Source organism: Gobio gobio (genome assembly GCF_949357685.1).
Source record: "Gobio gobio genome assembly, chromosome: 16".
NCBI lineage: Eukaryota > Metazoa > Chordata > Actinopteri > Cypriniformes > Gobionidae > Gobio > Gobio gobio.
This window is the reverse complement of record NC_137109.1, coordinates 26936727-26960062: the sequence shown is the minus strand read 5'-3', so window position 1 is coordinate 26960062 and position 23336 is coordinate 26936727. Positions and strand designations below refer to the sequence as shown.

Genomic DNA, 23336 nt, shown 5'->3' with positions numbered 1-23336 from the left:
GAACGAATCGGATTCCCTTTTGTTGGGAATGAGCTGTTGTCATGGTAACATGAAGACAGACAACACAACCGCCTTCGTCTCCTGACACGACGCATTATCTTAAACATAAAATATAAAATAATTTAGGTTAGGTTTTTTGTTCATAAGGCATGAGGACCCAAAGGTAATAAAGGTTTTAAAGATGTTTGTTTTCGAAAAAGTTTGTTTTCACCTGTCAATTTTGCTAGTTGGCAGAACGAACTAACGTTCGTTTATTAATTTGGGGAATCTTATAATAACTTGCCAACGTGTCTGGTGATTCCTTTTCTTATCCAGCAAATTAAAATTCAATAATCATATCCAGATCTCAACGAGACACAATAAGATGTTGGGTGAATGAAACGTTTCAAGACATGGAGAAATATGACAAAGTCCTGAATCTTGGCAGAGGAGGAGCAGGTGTTGTAATGTTGATGAAACAAGTTGATACAAAGAAATTATGTGCAGTCAAGAGAATACACGTGGACAGTTCCCGAAAAACAAAGACCAGAGATTTTGTGTTGCAAGAGGCAGACATTCTCAGGAGCTTGAAGCATCCTCATATTATAACATGGATTGACACTTTTTTTGACACAACTAATGAGAATATTTACATTGTTATGGATTATTGTGACGGTGGAACGTTGGATGACCACATTAAAGAGCAGAAGAGCGGGGAATACTTTGCAGAATGCAAAATTATGAACTGGTTTGTGCAAGTTCTCATGGCCGTCAGTTATATCCACTATGAAAAGATCCTTCACAGAGATATCAAGCCGTCCAATGTGCTGTTAACCAAGAGAGGGGTGATTAAGCTTGGGGATTTTGGAATATCAAAGATTATGAACCACACGCTGGATATGGCCTCCACCTGTGTGGGAACCCCCAGTTATCTGAGTCCTGAACTCTGTCAGGATGTCCCCTACAGTACCAAATCTGACATATGGGCTGTTGGCTGCCTACTATATGAGCTTTGTGCCCTCAAACCAGCTTTTGAAGCTAAACATCTTCTAAGTCTGTTTTACAAGATCATAAAAGGGGAGTACATCAAAGTCCACGAGAGGTATTCTGAAGACATCCATATATTAATCGGGAAAATGCTGTCCTTGGTTCCTGAGAACAGGCCGAGTGCGAGCAGCATGCTTAGTATGACCTATGTGCAAGAACATCTGGGAAACTTCATCGAGCATCAGGAGAAAGAACTTACAAAGGTGAATGCTGAATCTAGACCTCAAACAAAAGAAGACTTTAACGTGGAAAACGCACCTATGGAAAGCAGAACAGATTCTTCCTCAGCTGTCTCTGACAAGACAGTGCAAATAGAGACATCATGCAGTGCTGAGGAGGAAGTGGCCCATGAAGGAACAGAGTCTGATTATTCAGAGGACTTTGACGAACATGATAGCTATGCGTCCTCCGAGGATGTTTCGAGGGAAGATGTCTCCTCCAGCCTTGCCAATGTGGTTGAAGAGGCACTTGAGGAATCTAGTGGTAAGGGTGTAATGTAATCATATTAATACTCTTTTTCATGGTTTTTATTATCATTATTATTATGCGGCAACATCCAAGACAACAGGCATAGGCAGATGGTGGTAAAAGAATGATTTCATATTTTTGCTGGCTTTTCTAACACCCTTGAGTATTCTCTGCATGTATTTTTTTATTACAGTTGTGCCTGATGATGAGGACATCTCTGACTATCCAGATGACTTTGAAGAAGCTGAGGAGGATGACCTGGCTGAGGTAGTCAGCTACGCCAGAGATGCCATGAACTGTGTTCCAGAGAAGGATCCGTTTGATGTGGAACTGGAGCTCAAAGATGCAGGCGGTTTCTCTGTCACAATGAAACTGTTAAAAGAGAAATACATGGGTAAACATGCACATATACAATTGGAAGCACTTTATTTCGACGGCCCACTTTAGACATTCTACTAACTATAAGTAACTTTGCAACTAAATGTCAACTAACTCCCATTAGAGTATCAGCGCTTTATTTTGACGGTCCCTCAACAGACATTCTACTGACTATAAGTAACTTTGTAACTACGTCATCCTATTATACTAACCCTAACCTACCAGTCTACTAATACTCTGAGAGTTGACATGTAGTTGCAAAGTTACTTATAGTTAGTAGAATGTCTAAAGTTGACCATTGAAATAAAGTGTAACCATAACATTTTATCACAAGTTGATTATTTTTTCTTTTATTCACTTGATTTTTCTTATTTCCTTGGTCTGTCTTAATTATATTTAACTTCAGTGAAGTTGCTGTGGTCTAAACGAATGATTCAGAGAGAATAATGATTACTGATATTATTGTTTCAGAGCATTTGAATATACAGAACTATCAGTATAGTTCTGAATGCTGTTTGCCAACAAATATAGTTCTCAGAGTGTCTCTGCAAAGGTAAGTGAATGCTGTTCTGCTTTCTGAATTTATAGAGGACGTTGGAGCCTCAGTTTATGAGGAAATCAGTGAGCACTTTCTGAATGGCCTCACGCCAGAAGACCTGCAGCCACAGTTCCAGCACATGATCGGGACAGACCATCTGGAGACCTGCTACCTCATTTTCAACCTTGACCAAGAGACCACATGCTGAATCATGCCTGTCTAATTTAGAGAAAGTCTTTTTCCTTGTTTTAAAAATCATTATTGACGTAACAATGAACTTTAGCAAATGCTGGAATTGAATGAAGCTTTCAGAGTATATTAAATACAGAATTTTGTAATATATGTATAACTGATATTATAAAATAGTGTGATCTTATAGATATTTGTCATCAAGAAATGTTTTACCAAGCATTCAGCACTCTTTTGAAATTGTTACCTAGTATAACCAGTAGGTGGCACTATATAGTAAGAAAAAATTAATGCATCATAGTTTCCCATCTTGGCATTATCAGTCACATCACAGGGACTGAAGTATAAAACTGCTGCCTTTTTAATACCCTTTAAATACAGAAATTCATTATATCAGTGGCAACCCATTTCTCTACATTCTTATTTACAAAAATTATTTCTCAACGTATCCATTAAACAATGCTTGTAAAAGTGAAAACAGTGGAGAATATCTTGTGATCATTCCCTGCTGTGGTTTCGCTCCACTACTGAAATGTAAAAGAGAAGACATTAGCTGAATCTGTAAATTTATGGGTCACAGCTGCAGTTGTTTTCCACTTAAGGCGTTTCCCCTTAAACTTGTCCAGATTATTCCAAAAGGGGATTAGTCAGTGTGATAGAGAAACTGCCATGTGTAAATGTATGAATGATCCTGTATTATATTTCATATAAGAATGTTCACAATCTACCCCCAGAGGAATGTGTGTTATCAAGCAGGATTAGCATTGGAAAGCTGCATCAATTATACATGTTGTCATTATAAAATGAAACGGGTCTCCTCACAGTTTGTTTTTTTGTCGGTAGATGGTCTTCACAATGTGTTTTAATATCTCTAAAAATGAAACAAAACAAACTCAAACCTTAATTGTATCAAGTTTACTTTGATTTTACTCAAAATTGCATCAGTCCCAGCAGGTAAGGCTGTTTTTGATTTGTATCATGGAACGAGAAAAGCCTTTTGATAAAGGCATGAGAATCCTTTTTCATCAAAAGCCAAGGCCATGTTAATGTTAAAACTAGTGTGCGCTTTTGTAGATGAAGTGGAAAAAACAGCTGTAGAGCACCTCTATAGCCACAAATGAAGACCCATCTCACAAACTTAAAACCCTGTTTTTCACTTAAGCGTAAGTTATCCACTGTAAAGAAAAACAACTCTGAATATTAAAAGTGTGAAGTCATTCCCACAAAATACATGTATTTTTAATGCAATGTTCTTAAGGAGTCAAACATGGACAGGAGTCATTCAGGGTAGAGCGTAGAAAATTGTCTAGCATGTTTCTTTATTTATCTGCCTATGCATTTAGAAGAGTGCATGAGAGCCCAGAATAGATGCAAACAGGTCTGAGACCACATTAAGTAGCAATCACCTCTATGCCATGTCACTTTAAAATCTGTCAATATTTCATCCATAGTAAAACTATAGCTACCAGGAGGGCTTGTCACTTGTGTCTTCAGGGCTTTGTACAAAGTTTGATGCATTATTGATTGATTTCTGCATGAGTGCTCCGCCCTTTAGCTCAACTTTCTTGATTTTTTTGTTTGCATATTATTCAAAAGTGAGGCTAGGATCCAAATGAAGAGTATTTATTAATTTTTGAGTTGGAGTTTTGACGTGCATTTCTAAAAGTTTCTAAATTTTTTTTTATTAAAGTTAGATTTTTTTTCTTTATTCACTTGTGTTGTTGTTTTCCTTGGTGTGTCCTAATTATATTTTACTTCATGAATTGGTAAATTAAACAATCTACTTTCAATCATGACTATTCTTGGAATAGTTTTAGCATGTTATTGAATATGGCAATGCTAATGTACTTGGTATTGGTGAAGACTTACTACTGCTAATACATAGACACAATGCTGTAGGCATATAAGATGCTGCTGTTGCATGAATAGACAAATACATATTGTAGCTGATCTAGGCAGGTGGAGCTGGGGGAGGTGGAGGGTTTCAGAGGAAGCAGACTATTTTAATGTTGAGCAAGCAATCTCATTGGGTGCAGGATCAGCAGAGGCCAATGATGTTATATATATATATATATATATACACTCACCTAAAGGATTATTAGGAACACCTGTTCAATTTCTCATTAATGCAATTATCTAATCAACCAATCACATGGCAGTTGCTTCAATGCATTTAGGGGTGTGGTCCTGGTCAAGACAATCTCCTGAACTCCAAACTGAATGTCAGAATGGGAAAGAAAGGTGATTTAAGCAATTTTGAGCGTGGCATGGTTGTTGTTGCAGACGGGCCGGTCTGAGTATTTCACAATCTGCTCAGTTACTGGGATTTTCACGCACAACCATTTCTAGGGTTTACAAAGAATGGTGTGAAAAGGGAAAAACATCCAGTATGCGGCAGTCCTGTGGGCGAAAACGCCTTGTTGATGCTAGAGGTCAGAGGAGAATGGGGCGACTGATTCAAGCTGATAGAAGAGCAACTTTGACTGAAATAACCACTCGTTACAACCGAGGTATGCAGCAAAGCATTTGTGAAGCCACAACACACACAACCTTGAGGCAGATGGGCTACAACAGCAGAAGACCCCACCGGGTACCACTCATCTCCACTACAAATAGGAAAAAGAGGCTACAATTTGCACGAGCTCACCAAAATTGGACAGTTGAAGACTGGAAAAATGTTGCCTGGTCTGATGATTCTCGATTTCTGTTGAGACATTCAGATGGTAGAGTCAGAATTTGGCGTAAACAGAATGAGAACATGGATCCATCATGCCTTGTTACCACTGTGCAGGCTGGTGGTGGTGGTGTAATGGTGTGGGGGATGTTTTCTTGGCACACTTTAGGCCCCTTAGTGCCAATTGGGCATCGTTTAAATGCCACGGCCTACCTGAGTATTGTTTCTGACCATGTCCATCCCTTTATGACCACCATGTACCCATCCTCTGATAGCTACTTCCAGCAGGATAATGCACCATGTCACAAAGCTTGAATCATTTCAAATTGGTTTCTTGAACATGACAATGAGTTCACTGTACTAAAATGGCCCCCACAGTCACCAGATCTCAACCCAATAGAGCATCTTTGGGATGTGGTGGAACGGGAGCTTCATGCCCTGGATGTGCATCCCACAAATCTCCATCAACTGCAAGATGCTATCCTATCAATATGGGCCAACATTTCTAAAGAATGCTTTCAGCACATTGTTGAATCAATGCCACGTAGAATTAAGGCAGTTCTGAAGGCGAAAGGGGGTCAAACACAGTATTAGTATGGTGTTCCTAATAATCCTTTAGGTGAGTATATATATATATATCACTTCCATGGCCACAGTGTATAAAATCAAGCACCTAGGCATGCAGACTGCTTCTACAAACATTTCTGAAAGAATGGGTCGCTTTAAGGAGCTCAGTGAATTCAAGCATGGTACAGTGATAGGTTGCCATCTGTGCAATAAGTCCATTCATAAAATTTCCTCAACACTAAATATTCCATGGTCAACTGCTAGGTATTATAACAAAGTGGAAGCATTTGGGAACGGCAACAAAGTGGACTAAAGGCCATGTAAACTAGGCCATGTAAAATAACAGAGCGGGGTCAGCGCATGCTGAGGTACACAGTGCGCAGAAGTTGCCAAATTAGTCAATAGCTGCAGACCTCCAAACTTCATGTGGCCTTCAGATTAGCTCAAGAACAGTGCGTAGAGAGCTTCATGGAATGGGTTTCCATGGCTGAGCAGCTGCATCCAAACCTTACATCACCAAGTGCAATGCAAAGCGTCGGATGCAGTGGTGTAAAGCACTCCGCCGCTGTACTCTAGAGCAGTGGAGACATGTTCTCTGGAGTGACCAATCACGCTTCTCTATCTGGCAATCCGATGGACGAGTCTGGGTTTGGTGGTTGCAAGGAGAACGGGACTTGCCTGACTGCTCCAAGTGTAAAGTTTGGTGGAGGGGGGGATTATGGTGTGGGGTTGTGTTTAAGGGGTTGTGCTTGGCCCCTTAGTTCCAGTGAAAGGAACTCTTAATGCTTCAGCATACCAAGACATTTGGGACAATTTCATGCTCCCAACTTTGTGGGAACAGTTTGGGGATGGCCCCTTCCTGTTGCAACATGATTGTGCACCAGTGCACACAACAAGGTCCATAAAGACATGGATGAGCGAGTTTGGTGTGGAGGAACTTGACTGGCCTGCACAGAGTCCTGACCTCAACCCGATAGAACACCTTTGAGGTGAATTAGAGTGGAGACTGCGAGCCAGGCCTTCTCGTCCAACATAAGTGCATTCACAAATGCGCTTATAGAAAATTCCCATAAACACAGTTGAAGCTGTTATAGCTGCAAAGGGTGGGCCAACTCCATATTAAAGCCTACGGATTAAGAATGGGATGGATGTCATTAAAGTTCAATGTGCATCAGTGCATGTAAAGGCAAGTGTCCCAAAAATGTTGTATATATATATATATATATATATATATATATATATATATATATATATATATATATATATATATATATATATATATATATACTTGACTATACTATAAATAGTTTTAACATGCAAATTGATTGAAAACCTTTGTTCTAAAGCAATGAGCTTTGTTTCTCGCTAGAAATTACATCAGAAGTGGAAAATGTTGGTAAAAAAGGTACATTTAAGCCGCGTTTCCACCGCAGGAACTTTCCCCAGGAACTAGGAACTTTGGCGTGGTACTCGGTGTGTTTCGACCGCAGTAACCAGGGTCTAAATGAAGTTCCAGGTAAATATTTCCCCCTCCAAACGGCCCTGCTCCCGAGGTAGTACTTTTTCAAAGTTCCGGAACTTTCGTGGGTGGGACTTGGGCGCTGAACATGCTGATTGGTTGAGCTCATGCAGCATTTTATTTCAACCGGCATTTTAAAAAGTCTTGCGAGGTTCGCTCTGCGTTCAGTAAATATCAGTCTTGCTCTTTCTGTCCGATGGCGCACGTTGTCTCAGCAATCGCACGGTCAATGTCCGTAATAGCTGATAATAACATACGTTGTCTTATTTTAAATCTAGCTTTACGAGCTTTCAGAATACGCTTTAGTATCAGTGCTCATCTCTTTTCCGCCGTTTTGTAAATTACATATTTAGTAAACCACATAACTAGCTAAAGCAGCGCTGCTTGCATCTCCTCCATACTTGTTATTGTTGCAGACAGTATCGCACAAAAATGGTTATTGTCCGTCGCTGACTGGGAGGAGCAGCCACGCGCAGTTCCACGTCTCTGGACTAATTTGCCTAATCTTCACGGTACTTTAGACCGCAGTGGAAACGCAGACAGTAGCAGGTCTGGGGGGAAAAAGTTCCTGTAAAAAAAGTTCCTGGTACAAATTGTTCCGGGTAATTTCGGTGGAAACGGGGCTTTACACACAAATTGACCAGCAAACGCAACTTTCGGATGCCATCTTTTTTTTCCAGCTCAACTATCACAGAATGGAAAGCACAAGATTGTGGGATATCAAAGGCAGCGAAGGATACAAATAAGCTGCCTTCAAAAAGCGATCAGATGAAGGGATCTCAGGAGACAGGAAGTGAAGCTAACATTAGATTCGGATTTTCCAGGTTTCGGACGCAGCCAGGGGATAGTGAACGAGTGTGCCGAGTGTGGAGATCTGGTGATGATGCCAGTGTGTTGGTGGGTGTAGGCTGTGACTCTGTGACATTATCTTTGTCTGGCAAACAGCCTCATGCTTATTGGTTTGCCAGACTTAAGGCCCATTCACACCGACAAGTATAACTATAAAAAATGATCCCCCAAAAAAATATCTTCCTTGGTGTGAACGGGCCTTAATTCAGGAAAGTCCTATTTAACAGTCATGATATGAGAAAAGAGAACGGAAGTGCTGACGAGAGAATGGGAGGAATGGGAGGAAACTCAGGCAAACATGATTCCCTTGACCTTTAATAGACAGCACATGTCTGACCTTTATTGGTGTGAGATTTCTCTGCTAGATATCTTAGATTACTATGCTGCTCCTCACACATGTGTTCCATTGAAAGCTGTATGTTTAAATTCCTTATTTGCTTATCAGAAAATATTTTTATGGAAAATTCATTGGTTCCAGCGGTACTCTAATCTCTAACACACTTGGCTAGATTAATTCAAGACCACAGGAAGGAAGTAAAGAAAAAGAGTCAAGCTCACAGCATAAGTTTTGTCCCTCTTCCAAGCAGAGGAATTCTACAAACCTCCAGGCTGACTGTTGTATGTCAGAGCTCTGAAATATTGATGTGCCATTGTTTCCGGTGAAACAGCCTCACTGGAGACCAGTGCGTATTAGAGAAGTGAGCTGGAAGATGGTGACAGTAGCCTGCACTCTAACCTGCTCTGGATGCATCTCCAGGGACGGCACAGATCGCAAACCACATCTCCCTGTGAAAATCTACCATATTCTAACCCGAGATCAGAGGGACTAAAAGCAGCGCTGAAAATGACATTTAACTCATCAGCTGCAACTGTGTAGAAAGCAAATTGCTTTATCCAGTGGAAGAGTAAAAGCCACCTATACAAGAAAGGTTGATGGCACTTTACCTGATCTCACCATCTGGAGCTGACGTTTGGTTAAAAATAACTTTGACAACAGCTGTCTGAATGGCTTATATCAGGATTGCACAACATGAATCTAACCATGAAACCGTACAGCACAGATTTATATACAGTTCAGCTGTTAAATATATAGGCTCATAGGTGTTTCCATTCTTGTATGTGGCTTTTACTCTTCTTACTTTGATAGCCATATGCTCCAATTAAATGTCACTCAGTCATTTAGAAAATATGAGGTGAATTCTGTGGAAGCCTTTTTATGCCTCATAGTACAAGAAATGAAAAAGTCATTTGCGATGATCACAATGTGGCTTGATATCTTGCAAGTTGACTAAATCTTGCAACTGCAATATTGTTTCTCATAATTGTTTTATAACGTTCAGTGTGATTTTACATGCTGAAACTTAAAATATGACTATATTTTATTCTCCAATAAAATGTGACTTTAAAGCTTGCAAATGTGACTGTTTCTCATAATTGAGAATGTATAACTCACAATATGACTTCATATCTCTTTTTCTCATAATTGCGATTTTATAACTCACAATTGTGATTTTATAGGCCTGTCTCACAATGACTTTATATCTTGCAATACAACTTTATATATTGCAATTGTGACTTGATCTCACAAAATCCAAATAGTTATTTCTCTCAATGACTCCAGACAACAAGAAATGTCAAGTTTCTTTATTCTCAAAGTGAATAACCAAGTGTAATTGTTGTTTTAACTCAAAAACTTGAGTGTGTGTGGTATGAATGTAATCCGGACCTACTACATCCACCATCTTGTCATGATCATGTAACGTCCCTTCACTGCCATTCACAATGTGGCCTCATGGGATAGTAAAGTGTCCATCGTATGAACACTTCAGAATCTCGCCAGAAGAAGTAGGTCACCCGGGTACTTTTTGTCTGCTCTTTTATATAAGTACTGTGAATTCGGACATATGGTTATTTTAACACATACTGTTTTTAGCCTACTATGTAGGAAAGTGTATGCGATTTTGGATGCAGCAGGCTTCCATAGAAATCACCAAGTAATGTGACTATAAATAACGCACCCTGTTGCACATTAACAGAGAAAATGTAAAGTGGGAATTATAATAAGTAGGCCTACTGTAAAGAGTGACTAGAGAACAGCGTTCACGTTTCCCCTCACCCTGCATGACACGTTAATCACAAATGATGAGAGCAGGTCGAAAGCAATTACATGTTAGAAAGCGGTGTCATGGCACATCATTTCACTTTATTACCTGACATGAAGGAGACCTTGAGGTGTGAGTCTCGGTTCGATCTCCGCTTAGACTTAGGGTTGCGGTGGGGCAGTTTAATAAGAGCTATTGTAGATGTCCTTGTAAATGATCAGTGTCAACAGAGTGCTCTTTATGGAGTTTGTAGTGTGCTCCTGAGCGGATTATCCAATGACGAGAGGTGAAAGGGGTCTTTAGGCCTGTCAGACGTAAGCTGAGACTGGCAGAATGTAATTTCCAACTTTATATAATTGATTTCAGAGTGTAAAGCTCTGACGCCCCTGCCACAATGTGGTAAAATCTACCACATGAGGGATTTCGTGGATATTATCTTCGAAATAGGTATTTTAAGTCATGCATGGACAGACTGTTCTCTGGTGAGTATTTTGTCCTTCAGTGACAGTTGTCTCATGGAGAAAGGGTTTAAAGACCGCCTAGGTTAGATTACAGGATGCAGCAGGGAGCAAGATCGATCACCCCCACAGATTCTTTTATCAAGTTTATTGGAAGTCCGGTAACACTCAGCACAATATTGTGATATTAAAGGGTATTGGTCCCATTCTGCTATTGTGGTTGCAGCTCCATAATCTTCCTGTGAAGGTATCTCACAGGAGCTGGATCCATATCTCACAATAATTGGTGCAGGTCAATTTGGACCTCTCAAAAGTGGAGTGTTTGATGTATTGGAACAGTAATACGCCTAATGCAGTTTTGCAATCCCTCAGGCATCTCTTCAACATTAGGATTTCCTTGTTGTTTGTTTTGATTCCCTCAGAATTCACAGTGAAGCTCTCGTTGGATGGTCTGACATTTGAAAGCTTAAAAGCTTGTGCCCATAGAAGAACATAGTAACACTATTTCACTGCATATGGCATTTGCATGTGTGTGAGTTTATACTTTGTAGCAGTCTTCAGGAACAAAACAATTGACAGATATATGCCTACTTCCCTTGTATATGGCAGGGGGAAAGTATGTGAAACGACCAGATGACTTCTGCCTACTTTTCTACTACTAGTTGTGAATGGCAGTGAAGCGACGTAACTGACGCTGTAGGTTACATGACAATGACAACATGACGGATGTAGAACGTCTGGATTTCATTCAGGCCCATGAGCCACAAGCACCCTTCTGAAATCTAAAATGACAAATGGGACCCCCTACAGCTTTGTAGATTTCACGATCACACCCACGCGGCAGCCACTGTAATGTCAATGTGTTGACTTTGGTTGTAACTTCACTGCTTTCAAAATTGCCAAAGGAACTGTCAATATTTTGTCTAAAATGTACGTTTTCAGCACTGACTTCTTGTTTAGCTGTTTTATACAAGCAACATGACACTTGCAATCGTAAACTGTTCCTAACTGGATTTAGATCCAGCATACATAAGGCCAGTAGAACTCACAATGATAACAGTCACTATGAATCAATAAGATTAAAAGTTGCGAGAATACAAGAGCTTTGTTTCAACTGAAGCTTAAACCGAAGTGCCTGTTATATTTAATATTGGACAAAGACAAGCAGAACTGACCTCCGCAGTGACCAAAGACAGCTTCCACCCTTCCAATGGTTATATAAAGTCCTAAACCATAATTCTCCACGGACCACTTCACATCTCATTTTACAGTGGTATGAAAACCCACATTTTTCTCAGTGGGTGGTAGCGGTTTTGTGAGGGCTTTGGAAGCGTTCTCACTGGGGGAATCCCATGTTGTGTGGAAACGGCAGAGATTCTGAAGATAAGTCGTATCTAAATGGAAGATCTGTAGAAGGAATTTGATGGACAACTGTGCGTTCCTTTCTAAAATGGCTTTCTAAGAAGGTGCTGTGCTTTCACCTACCATTGTAAGATGTGAGCAGAAACCATTAGTACTTTTTGCATGTGTGAACCTTTGCATGAATGGCATTTAAGTACAGTAAAAAGCGAAATAAATGTCTAGAAGGCAAATAAAGTTCATTGCTTCAAGTTCAATTTGCCATTATCGAAAAACAGAGGGTGATGACGGCAGGCATCTTCAATGTGCCAGAGAGTGAATGCTCATAACCTTTTCAGACATCTCTTGCATAATTATGATTAGAAGGGAAGGCAGACAGACACTTTTAACAAATAACCGTTTACACAGTCACCCATGCAATCATCTTTATGCTTTTTAATCTCAACATCCTTAATCTAAACTCCTTCAAAAGCCATTTCAGCTGACTTCAGATGCTTTCTCAGTATGGCTGTCTGTGATTTAGCCAGCCTGCAACAGTGTGATGTGATCTGTGGTGCAAATGATCTAATTAGTCAAATATCTTGATTACTTAGATCCGAGAAGTCTGCATGTCTTGCTCCTAATGGTGGAAGCTTGTCAATTAGAGAGTTGTTTTCTTTGACTAATTGTAAATGCGTGAAGTGTTCTTGTCCTTTTATGGAGTGCAGAGTCTGCTAGGAGGCTGGGATGTAAGCCGCCCTCGTTTGGTAGAAAGAATAAGTCACCTCCAGTGCATGAGGTCAGGTCATCCTCTTTTCGCCACTCTTTCTCCTTCAAACGCCCTGTTATCTTTCCATTGCTACATGAATCACAAAGGGTGAGGGTATTTCAAATGCTGTTAAGGATCAATGATGGTTTGGTATAACCACCTGCCACTAATAGAGGTGCAATATTATACAAATAGTGTGAATATAAGGTATGCGTTATGGAAAATGTATTGGGGTAATGGAGCATTTGTTCTGTAAATATATTTAGTGTGGTTCTTTTGAGGGTATGGGAGAAATTGATTAAACTGATACAATCAAATTGCAACGAGTCAGAGATTAGAGCAAATTGAAGATTAAAGTGCAGATCATCTAACAAACTGCTGATAATTCACAGTAAAACATGCAGAGGCAATTGAGACAAGAAACAAACAGCATGGTTTAAGTGCTTTTAAAATAAGGAACATGGACATATATAAATACACATTTACATATCGTTTTTAAATTAATAAAATAAATGCACTTTATTCAATTTAAAATAATTATTTTCTATTTTGCTTATTTGATACTTGTGAACATTAGTGTATAAACAAAACCATGTTTAATAACATTTTACAACCTCCTACGGGTTTGCAACATGCATACAATGCACGAACCTAAGATGCACTGAGAAGAATAAAATCAGTTTAGACATGTGTAACATTCAATGTATCATATGTGGATTATTCCCAGGTCACTAGGCTTCTCTAATCTCAGCCTTATTTCTTTATATTTCATATATACACTAATAACGGTACATTCAACATGACACATTTCCTCAGGGGGAGTTGCAGGGAGCCAACTAAAGACTTCATGAGCTATTTGCCTCAGGATGTTCTATTTGTTCTCTCGTATCAATGAAAAAAATAAATAAATGGATTTATCATTGATGATAAATCAGGAAAAGACTGGTATCTATCTCTCAAAGTTATCTCTGAGTCATGATCTCCTTTATGAGTAGTGGTACATCTATATTCACAACACAACCAAGATTCAAGATTCAAGATTCAAGAGTTTTATTTGTCACATACACAGTTATATACACAATATACAACTGGCAGTGAAATGTAAACAGGTCCGCTCCATGGACAGTGCAAATAACAGTTACAAGAAACACAAGGGGAAATTGAAATAGAAATAGAATAAAATTAGAATAAAAAGTATTAACATAAGTAGAATTATAAATAAATCAAGTAAAAGATAAAAATAGGAAATAAGATAAAAATAAAAATATAAAAATAAAAATAAAAATATAAAAATATAAAATAAAATAAGTGGATGTGATAAGTGAGATAAACTGTAGACTTAAAAATAAGTGGTTAACATAAAAAAAAAAAAAAAAAAAAAAAAAAAAAAAATATATATATATATATATATATATATATATATATATATATATATATATATATATATATATAAAGAAGTATAATGTGCAAGCAATAGGTATAATTGCAAATAGGAGTATAATGTGTAAACAGGAGTATAACCAACACGCAAAACCAACACATTGTTAGTTGTTTTGCCTACATTGTTTTCAGTATTTTTTCCAAAATGTAGCAATACAGCAGGGGTCTTCAACAGCAGGTCAATGACAGTGACGCACGCACGCACGCACGCACGCACGCACGCACGCACGCACGCACACACACACACACACACACACACACACACACAATATTATATTAGTCAATACCCTTTTGTGTTTCATCTGGCTCAGCAAATTTCCCATCACTCAATGTTAGGTGCCATTCAAAGAGCTTTCAGCCAGAATAAAAATGCACAAAAATAAACCCAATGTAACTTGTCCACAGGACAAGTGTTACTTATAAAGGGTTGTTAGGTGCAAACTGTTGAGGCATACACAATATGCTTGCAATGCTAACTGTGTCTGAGGATGCTGTGATGCAAGTGTGTAGGAATACATGACTCATGCAGCAAATGAGCATGACAACGAGACAGTAATATATGCCGGGACACAATGAAATTTGAGCCTTTAGCCAATGACTTCACAGTGCTGCAACATTATGAAGCAGACTTGCCTGCTATCATACAGAAACACAAGGCAAAATCTGTTTATTTCAAAGTGGGTTTATGGAGGTAACACTGCATTATTACACACAAACATTACCCAAAGAACCATAATATTATAAAACCATGTGATGATGCTAGGTGTCAAGATTCTAACTGTTACAACGTGTTGTTATGGTAGTTTCAGTGTGGAAAAAGTAGAAAAAGTCTCAGAAGAGTCATAGCTGATATGAAATATGTTATTGAAATGTAATCTTCACAAACAGTTAAAGAGATTTTGGTCTTTCTTCTTTCACTAAGGAGCTGCATAAAAAAAACACCTGCCACATTTGACTTAAAGGGACTGCAATATTGAGTTTTGAATTATCTCCTCATAAAAGAGTAATATATATTCTCCTCAAAATATTTCTAGATGAATCCCACCAAGGTGTGGCATTTTATTTGCAGTACTTGAGAAGAAATGGCAGGCTCACTGAAGGGCATCAAAATACCTCCTAAGTTCCTCCTCTTACCCAGAATGATGCGAAGCTCTTCTGAGACAATGGTCATGGTTGACTCCAGAGAGAACGGCGGTGCGGCACACCGACACAACAGACTGGTGCAGAGCCACTGAAGCCTGAGGAAGACAACAACATCCTGCTTATCTGTCCTCTGAGGAGAAGACACGTGCACTGGAGTCTCACAGGAAGGACAGCAGCAGCCTCCAGCTGTGTGCACCACCACAAGCCCCTACGCTTGATCAATGACTCAATGTTTTAACTCATCTCTTCTATTGTACTCAGGGATAATGTGGCTAGACAAGCAAAGAGGGTTGACATAGAGGACAAACACACCTGGCAGAACTCAACACTGCTGATTGCTACTGCAGTAAATTGTGTTTACAGAGCGCTCAGCAGGGGCACATTTACACATTTAGTATAAGGCCGTCTGCGTTTTTAGCACACAATATTTTGTGCTCTTAATTACCAAGCACTGCTAATTGGCTTGGGAATTGATTAGATCAGGAAATACATAGCAGAATGGTACCAGGTGGTTGGAGAGGCTTTAATGTATTCATGATGCGAACTAAAAAAAACTCGTTTTCACACCTATAGATTGTTTGTTTTGTTCCGAAACAGGGACATCATTTGTTACATTGTTACATTGTCGGTTCGCTTTCACAAGGCAACATTTAAAAGGATAACAAAAATATGTTTATGTAAGTCACATGCGAGTACAAGTGTCCTCTTATTGGTCAGAGTTTCCTCTGCGTCATCCATCAAGATGGTTGACAAGTTCTCTCCATCTTTATTGTGGCTCCATGAGCTTATTTGTAACTGTCGAGACACACAACCACTATACGAATATCGCTGTCATTCCCGCTGAAAAATTTGCCTATACTACATTCATATTAATACAGCATCAAATTCAAACACGCTCTCTTTGGATCTCCCAATGCTGTCTAGAGGTTAACTGTTTCAAGACACACTGTCAAGGCTTCATCGGGACACCATTCTTGCAAAGAGAAGCGCAATTACGCAACATTTTAAGAAGAAGAGGGACTCTTTTGGTTTTCAACTGTGATAACTAATGTGCCTACTTATGAATCAGACACTATTGCTATTATAGCATTTTCCATTATGAATTATAATAATGCCACTTGGTTTGCTAGTCCGTTGGGTCGGATTGCTTTCAATCCTCAAGTGAACCGGCCCAGAGTTCGTTTGCAATTAGGCCGAGACCACCTCATTCAGGCGTTTTGGTGCAGATCTGAGCGCGATTGCCGTGTTCACATATGCCTAAACGAACTGACCCAAGGGAGAAAACGCACCAGGTTCCGAAAAACAAATGCTCCGGTGTGAAAGCACACAAGTGAGAGTTATGACATTTTGATGAGCTCCTATAAATATTCGATATAAAGGCCTATATACTATGTATTTATTACTCAATTATTATTGTATAATAATAATAATAATAATATAATTATTATTATTACTCAAACTCTCTTCACCGTGCATTAGGACGATATAGACACACGTCCTCTTCCAGGCAGATTCGTAACATCTTTAGTTGATGGTCCCACTTTATATTAGGTGGCCTTAATGTACTAACATGTAAATTAATCATTTGATACAATGCACTTATTGTGTACATACATGTTTTTACATTGTACTTTAAAAATACATTTACATTTATAATTACACTGTTGACCCATCCCTTACACCTAACCCCTTAAACTTACCCATACCACCACACCTGTCCCTAACTTGACCCGTATCCCACCTCAATATCAGCAAAAGTGTTTTGCAATACAATATGAACACAATCAGTACATTGTACTTATTTTTTGATGTAAATACATAGAAGTTAAGGCCACCTAATATAAAGTGGGACCTAGTTGATTATAACTTCTTAACTATTGCCCTGATGGGGCATTCTTAATGCTTTAGCTATTTTCTCACAGCCACTTTCTATTTTGTGAAGCTCAACAATCTTTTGCAGCACATCAGAACTATATTCTTTGGTTTTACTCATTGTGATGAATGATTAAGGGAATTTCATGCTCCTAGTCACTCTGCTGTGCTAAAAAAATGTGATTGGTAATATATTTCAGAGATATTTTAGTCATAAGAATTTCTAGGGGTGCCAATAATTGTGGACAACATGCATTGGAGAAAAATATTTCATATTCAATTTCCCTCCACTTTCAAATGCTTTACTTCAATGAGAGGTTAGAATTTTGCGAATTTTTTAATGAAAGAGCAAAAGGATAAATAATGCAGATTTATTTTCACAGCTGCCTAATCTAATTACTGCAGTTTAAATACTTTCCCCTTGAAAAAGTAAAGTAAGGGATTACTCTTAATTTCTGTAATTTAATTACAGTTACTTCTGATGTAATAGCATTAAATACTAGACTGGGTAAACCCAGCCTGATCTGGCGGTGATTTGATTTCGCCCTGCAGCTTAGCCTGGAAACCTGTACATTCATTTCTACTGCTTCTGTTACTCTTTTGCGGGAACCAATCACAGACTGGCTTACCCACCTGGTGCGCTATTGGCGGGTTTAACACGATGACGGATGGAGAAGCGATGGGTCGTTGTCCGTTGATCACGCCTCTTGTGGTCTGATTGGTTGAAGGACTATCCAATTGTGTACAGAGTCATTTTAATTATGCTCGTTGATCACGCCTCTTGTTTAGTAGAAAATACATCGCAGACTCGCCAGACCAATGTTCAGTATTAAATTGAGCTTGGTCTGGTGATAGCCAGACAAATTAAATACTGTATAGACTATAGAACGATTCTTTATAAAAACAATAGTGGATTTAACATTACATCAAAATGTAATGTTAATATGTTTTTAATGTAACCTTCTCCCTTTAAATACTTTGGTCAGTACCAAGAATAATTTATGTGTCAGGAAATACCAGACGCAGAGGATACTGAATACAACAGGCTTATTTAGCAGCATTGGCAAAATGAGCAAACACGTGAGTAATGATGATAATGAATGCCTTTACTGGGTTGCAGGTGATGGTGGAGATCATGGATAAGGAGAGCACACACTTCCCAGGATAGACGATACAGGTGAGTATACAGGTAATGGTTGAGGTTTACAGGTGAAGGAGAGGATCACTGGAGACTGGAAAGACAAGGAGCAGGTAGGAGATTGCTGGAGAATCACTTTTCGAAAAATGACTGGAGGTAAGTAGTCCAGACAATGAGAGCGTTTGAGGTGTGTGCTTTTTGGCAGAGGTGATGAGTGTGCTGATAAGGTGCAGGTGATGGCTGAGTGAGTGCAGGTAAGGAACATGAGGGATGCTGGGAAATGTAGAGAGCTAAGGTTACTGGGCTGGCGATGGGAGTTCAGGACATTATTCAATTGAATATTGTGTATTTGTATTTTTATGCGATCTTGAAGAGTGTGGTGGAGTAATACTTTTTTTTGTGGTATTTTTTTTATATGTAGCTGCTGTTGTGCGTTTCTAAATAATTTCTGTATTTCCTCAATATTATATAACATTTTAGAGGACTAACAGGCTAGAGTAGGCGCCCTCATACGATTCCATAATATAATTTTGGATAATAATGGAATATCGCGAGTGGGCGATATATAATGTAATGAGATTTTTAGATTTATGTTCTAAATATAATATTTTAATTATAGAAATATGAAATTATTCCAGGCCTATGAAACTATAAACTGCCAGTATATTTGGCGGCGTGAGTGGATTCTAGAATCATTCAACTAATTTGTTCTAACCGACTGTTCAAAAATGGTGAATTATTCGAGAACGAAACCTATACTTTGTTTGAATCTATTTTTGTTGGAAAAATAGAGCGAAACTGTAAACAATGACAACTTGTTGTTTATTGAACTGTTGTATAAAATTAATATCGCATTTTGCAATTGTGCTGATATAGGCTACTCTGGAAAATAGCACTCTTGCTCGTATGATATTGCTTAACACCTATATATAATAATTTCCGCTTTAATTACTTTCAAACTAATGTTTATTTTTATGTTTGTTATTAGCCTGTTAATAACTAGCCTATTTGTTATTATTGGGGCAAAATTGTTGCTGCATACCCCTCTGGCACTGGGTAGTTGCGCCCCTGTCAACAACCACCCAGATTGTGCAATTCTGTAATTTTCTCTATAGAGAAAATCCCCACTTTCATGTACCTGTAGGCCTATTCTGTAACTAATACAATCTTTGCAATTGCATGGCAATGACTTTTGCCTGGGCAAGCACAGCAGTAATATACATTTCATTGTATATTAATTGTCATACCCAACCAAAGCTCTTGAAACAGGCACTAATCAGCGATAAACAAATGTAAACAGTCATGTCTAAATGGCCAGGAAAATGAGGCATGGTGGTAATAAGCTTCAAGCCACTCGAGCAGCTTTTTCCAGAATCCTGTGATGGTTTTCAAAGAGTCTAGAAGCATACGAGTCAAGGTTGTTCATCCCGTTTATTATGAGCGCCTGAACTAATTAGGTAAACACTGTGCTCTCAATAAATCTGTAGTTAATCTTTCTTTATCCACATGAAAGACTGATTCGATTAAATATCAAAGGGTTAGACAAAACTAGACAGGACACAGGAAAATCATTCCCAGAATGACGAAGAGATATTTTTGGAGAAGTGTTTACGCAGAACATGCACTCCAAGATCAAAGAGCTCAGGTGCTGTATTTCATTCATTAATCGACTGACAATCAAATTACCATCGCTCTTACCCAAGAGATCATGTCTCAAAGGCTTATGCTATCTGCATCCATCTCTACAGCATGCATTTCCTCCCACCACTTTCAGGAATCGTTTTTGAATAATACAGTTAAATAGTGCTGTCTACATTGACATTATTATCATAATAACTGATATTATTAGAAAAGGATGCTATAGCGTTCTGATAATCTGCTGAATTGAAGTCATGGCCAGCCTTCTTCAAGTAATTTATACAATGATTAGTATACCTAATATTGTGTTGGTCCCCCTTTTGCTGCCAAAACAGCCCTGACCCATCGATGCATGGGCTCCACTAGACCCCTGAAGGTGTGCTGTAGTATCTGGCACCAAGATGTTAGCAGCAGATCCTTTGAGGCCTGTAAGTTGCGAGGTGGGGCCTCCATGGATCGGACTTGTTTTTTCGGCACATCCCACAGATGCTCGATTGGATTGAGATCTGGGGAATTTGGAGGCCAAGTCAACATCTCAAACTCGTTCTTGTGTTCCTCAAACCATTCCTGAACTATTTTTGCTTTAAGGCAGGGCGCATTATCCTGCTGAAAGAGGCCACAGCCACCAGGGGACACCGTTTCCATGAAAGAGTGTACATCGTCTGCAACAATGCTTAGGTAGGTGGTACACTCTAAAAAATGCTGGGTTAAAAACAACCCAAGTTGGGTTGAAAATGGACTAACCCAGCAATTGGGTTGTTTTAAGCTAACTTTTAACCCAACCAACGGGTTAAAACAAAACAATTGCTGGGGTTAAAACAACCCATTCACTGGGTTAAAACAACCCAATTGCTGGGTTAGTCCTTTTTCAACCCAACTTGGGTTGTTTTTAACCCAGCATTTTTTAGAGTGTAGGATGGCAGGACCCAAGGTTTTCCAGCAGAGCATTACCCAAAGCATCACACTGCCTCCACCGGCTTGCCATCTTCCCATAGTGCATCCTGGTGCCATGTGTTCCCCAGGTAAGCGACGCACATCTACGTGATGTAAAAGAAAACGTGATCTGACCAGGCAATCTTCTTCCATTGCTCCATGGTCCAGTTCCCACTGTTGGCGCTTTTGGCGGTGGACAGGGGTCAGCATGGGCACCCTGACTGGTGTTTGAGCTACAGTAGCTCGTCTGTTTGATCCGACCACACAGGCCAGCCTTCGCTCCCCACATGCATCAATGAGCCTTGGCCGCCCATGACCCTGTCGCCGGTTCACCACTGTTCCTTCCTTGGAGCACTTTTCATAGGCACTGACCACGGCAGACCGGAACACCCCACAAGAGCTGCAGTTTTGGAGATGCTCTGACCAAGTCATCTAGCCATCCCAATTTGGCCCTTGTCAAACTCGCTCAAAACCTTACACTTGCCCATTTTCCTGCTTCTAACACATCAACGTTGAGGACAAAATGTTCACTTGCTGCCTATTATATCCCACCCACTAACAGGTGCCGTGATGAAGAGATAATCAGTGTTATTCCCTTCACCTGTCATAATGTTATGCCTGATCGGTGTATATAATACTGTAACTTGCTTCTCCCATACTGTATTCTCCCATACTTTTGCCCAAGGGTAATTTTATGTATGCACTGCTGTGCAATAAATCTCAGTCCTCAGACATTCTGTTTTAAAACAGCTTGGTGCCTTTATAGTGCCGTCATGCCAGTGTCTAGGCTAAAGAAATGTAAAAAAAAAAAAAAGGCTACATGGCCTCACAATAACTATATATATGAAGTTATTCATCTAGTAGTACAAGAGTTCTACAGTGGATCTGTTCACTATTTTATGAGTTAAACTGTATTTTTGGATGTAAGGCGGATATTGGTTTTTATAACATACGTAAAAATTACATTTGACAATACTAATATTTTATTTAAATAGTGAACAAATACTATATTATAGTACTATATTGTATAACCGTTATCTGTAGCATTCGTAAAAAAATAGTATATAGACTGGCTATAAGTTAATACTCAATGACTGTTCCTAGACTTATGAGACATTATTTAAATCAAATTTTAACTTGATTTAATTCCTTGAGGAATGTTATTTTTTTTATATACTCAGTCTCAATCTCAACTAGAGTTATTTTGTATTATTTATATACTATACATTGCCTACTGGCCGGCCAGAAAAAGAAAAAGAAATTCACTGTTTGGATTGAAATAGACGAATGCTTACGAGTCTATGATTGGATCATTATTGCAGTGATTATTATGTTTCTGGCATGTTATATGTTTGGCAACAGTTCTTTAACTCTAATTGATGGAGCGTGTAGCTTTTCATTTCCATGTAAGAAGACACATCATGGCCATATTCCAGGATGACAATGTCAAGATGCATCAGGCTCAAATTGTGAAAGCATGAAGAATCATTTTCACACATGAATTGGCACCTCTGAGTCCAGACTTTAAATTCATTGAAAGTCTTTGGGATGTGCTGGAGTTGACTCTTGCATTGTCAATACAAGATCTTGACCAAAAATTGATGCACCTCTTGATGGAAATAACATTGCAAAATGTATTTCCTCTATCAATTATGGTAACATGCTAGAAACATAATAAATCACAGCAATCACAGACGGTTGAGTATCTATATTTATATCCAAACAGTGCTTTAAAAAAAAAGTGTTTTAGCTTATAAGATTTAGTTAATAATAACAACACCGATCTCAACATAACATGAGTGTTAAGAGAGTTTTTAAGAATAATAATAATAATTTGTTACATTTATATAGCGCTTTTCTAGTCACTCAAAGCGCTTTACATATAGAAGGGGGAATCTCCTCAACCACCACCAATGTGCAAGACATAGATAAACAGACATACATACAGACAGACAGACATATACAGACAGACAGACAGTCAGACAGACATAGACAGACAGATATAGATAGACAGACAGACAGACATGGACAGATAGACAGACATAGATAGACAGTAGACAGACAGACATGCAGAGATAGATAGATAGATAGACAGACAGACAGACAGACAGACAGAGATAGATAGATAGACAGACAGACACACATAGACAGACAGTCAGACAGACATAGATAGATAGACAGACAGTCAGTCAGACAGACAGACAGACAGACAGACAGACAGACAGACATAGATAGACAGACAGACAGACAGACAGACAGTCAGACAGACAGAAATAGATAGACAGACAGTTTTTGTC

At 39.0% G+C, this 23336-nt stretch overlaps 2 protein-coding genes across 2 annotated transcripts in view; both read left to right on the top strand.

Annotated features, from left to right (window-relative positions):
- LOC307140158 (uncharacterized protein) overlaps positions 1 to 23336 on the top strand; it is a 338069-nt gene that overhangs the window by 179830 nt on the left and 134903 nt on the right. The window lies entirely within an intron of this gene.
- Positions 393 to 2618, top strand: nek12 (NIMA-related kinase 12; the record flags this gene model as incomplete). Its single annotated transcript, XM_079838725.1, has 3 exons — positions 393 to 1509; positions 1688 to 1888; positions 2461 to 2618. The coding sequence occupies 3 exons, from the start codon at positions 393 to 395 to the stop codon at positions 2616 to 2618; spliced, it is 1476 nt and encodes a 491-aa protein (XP_079694851.1).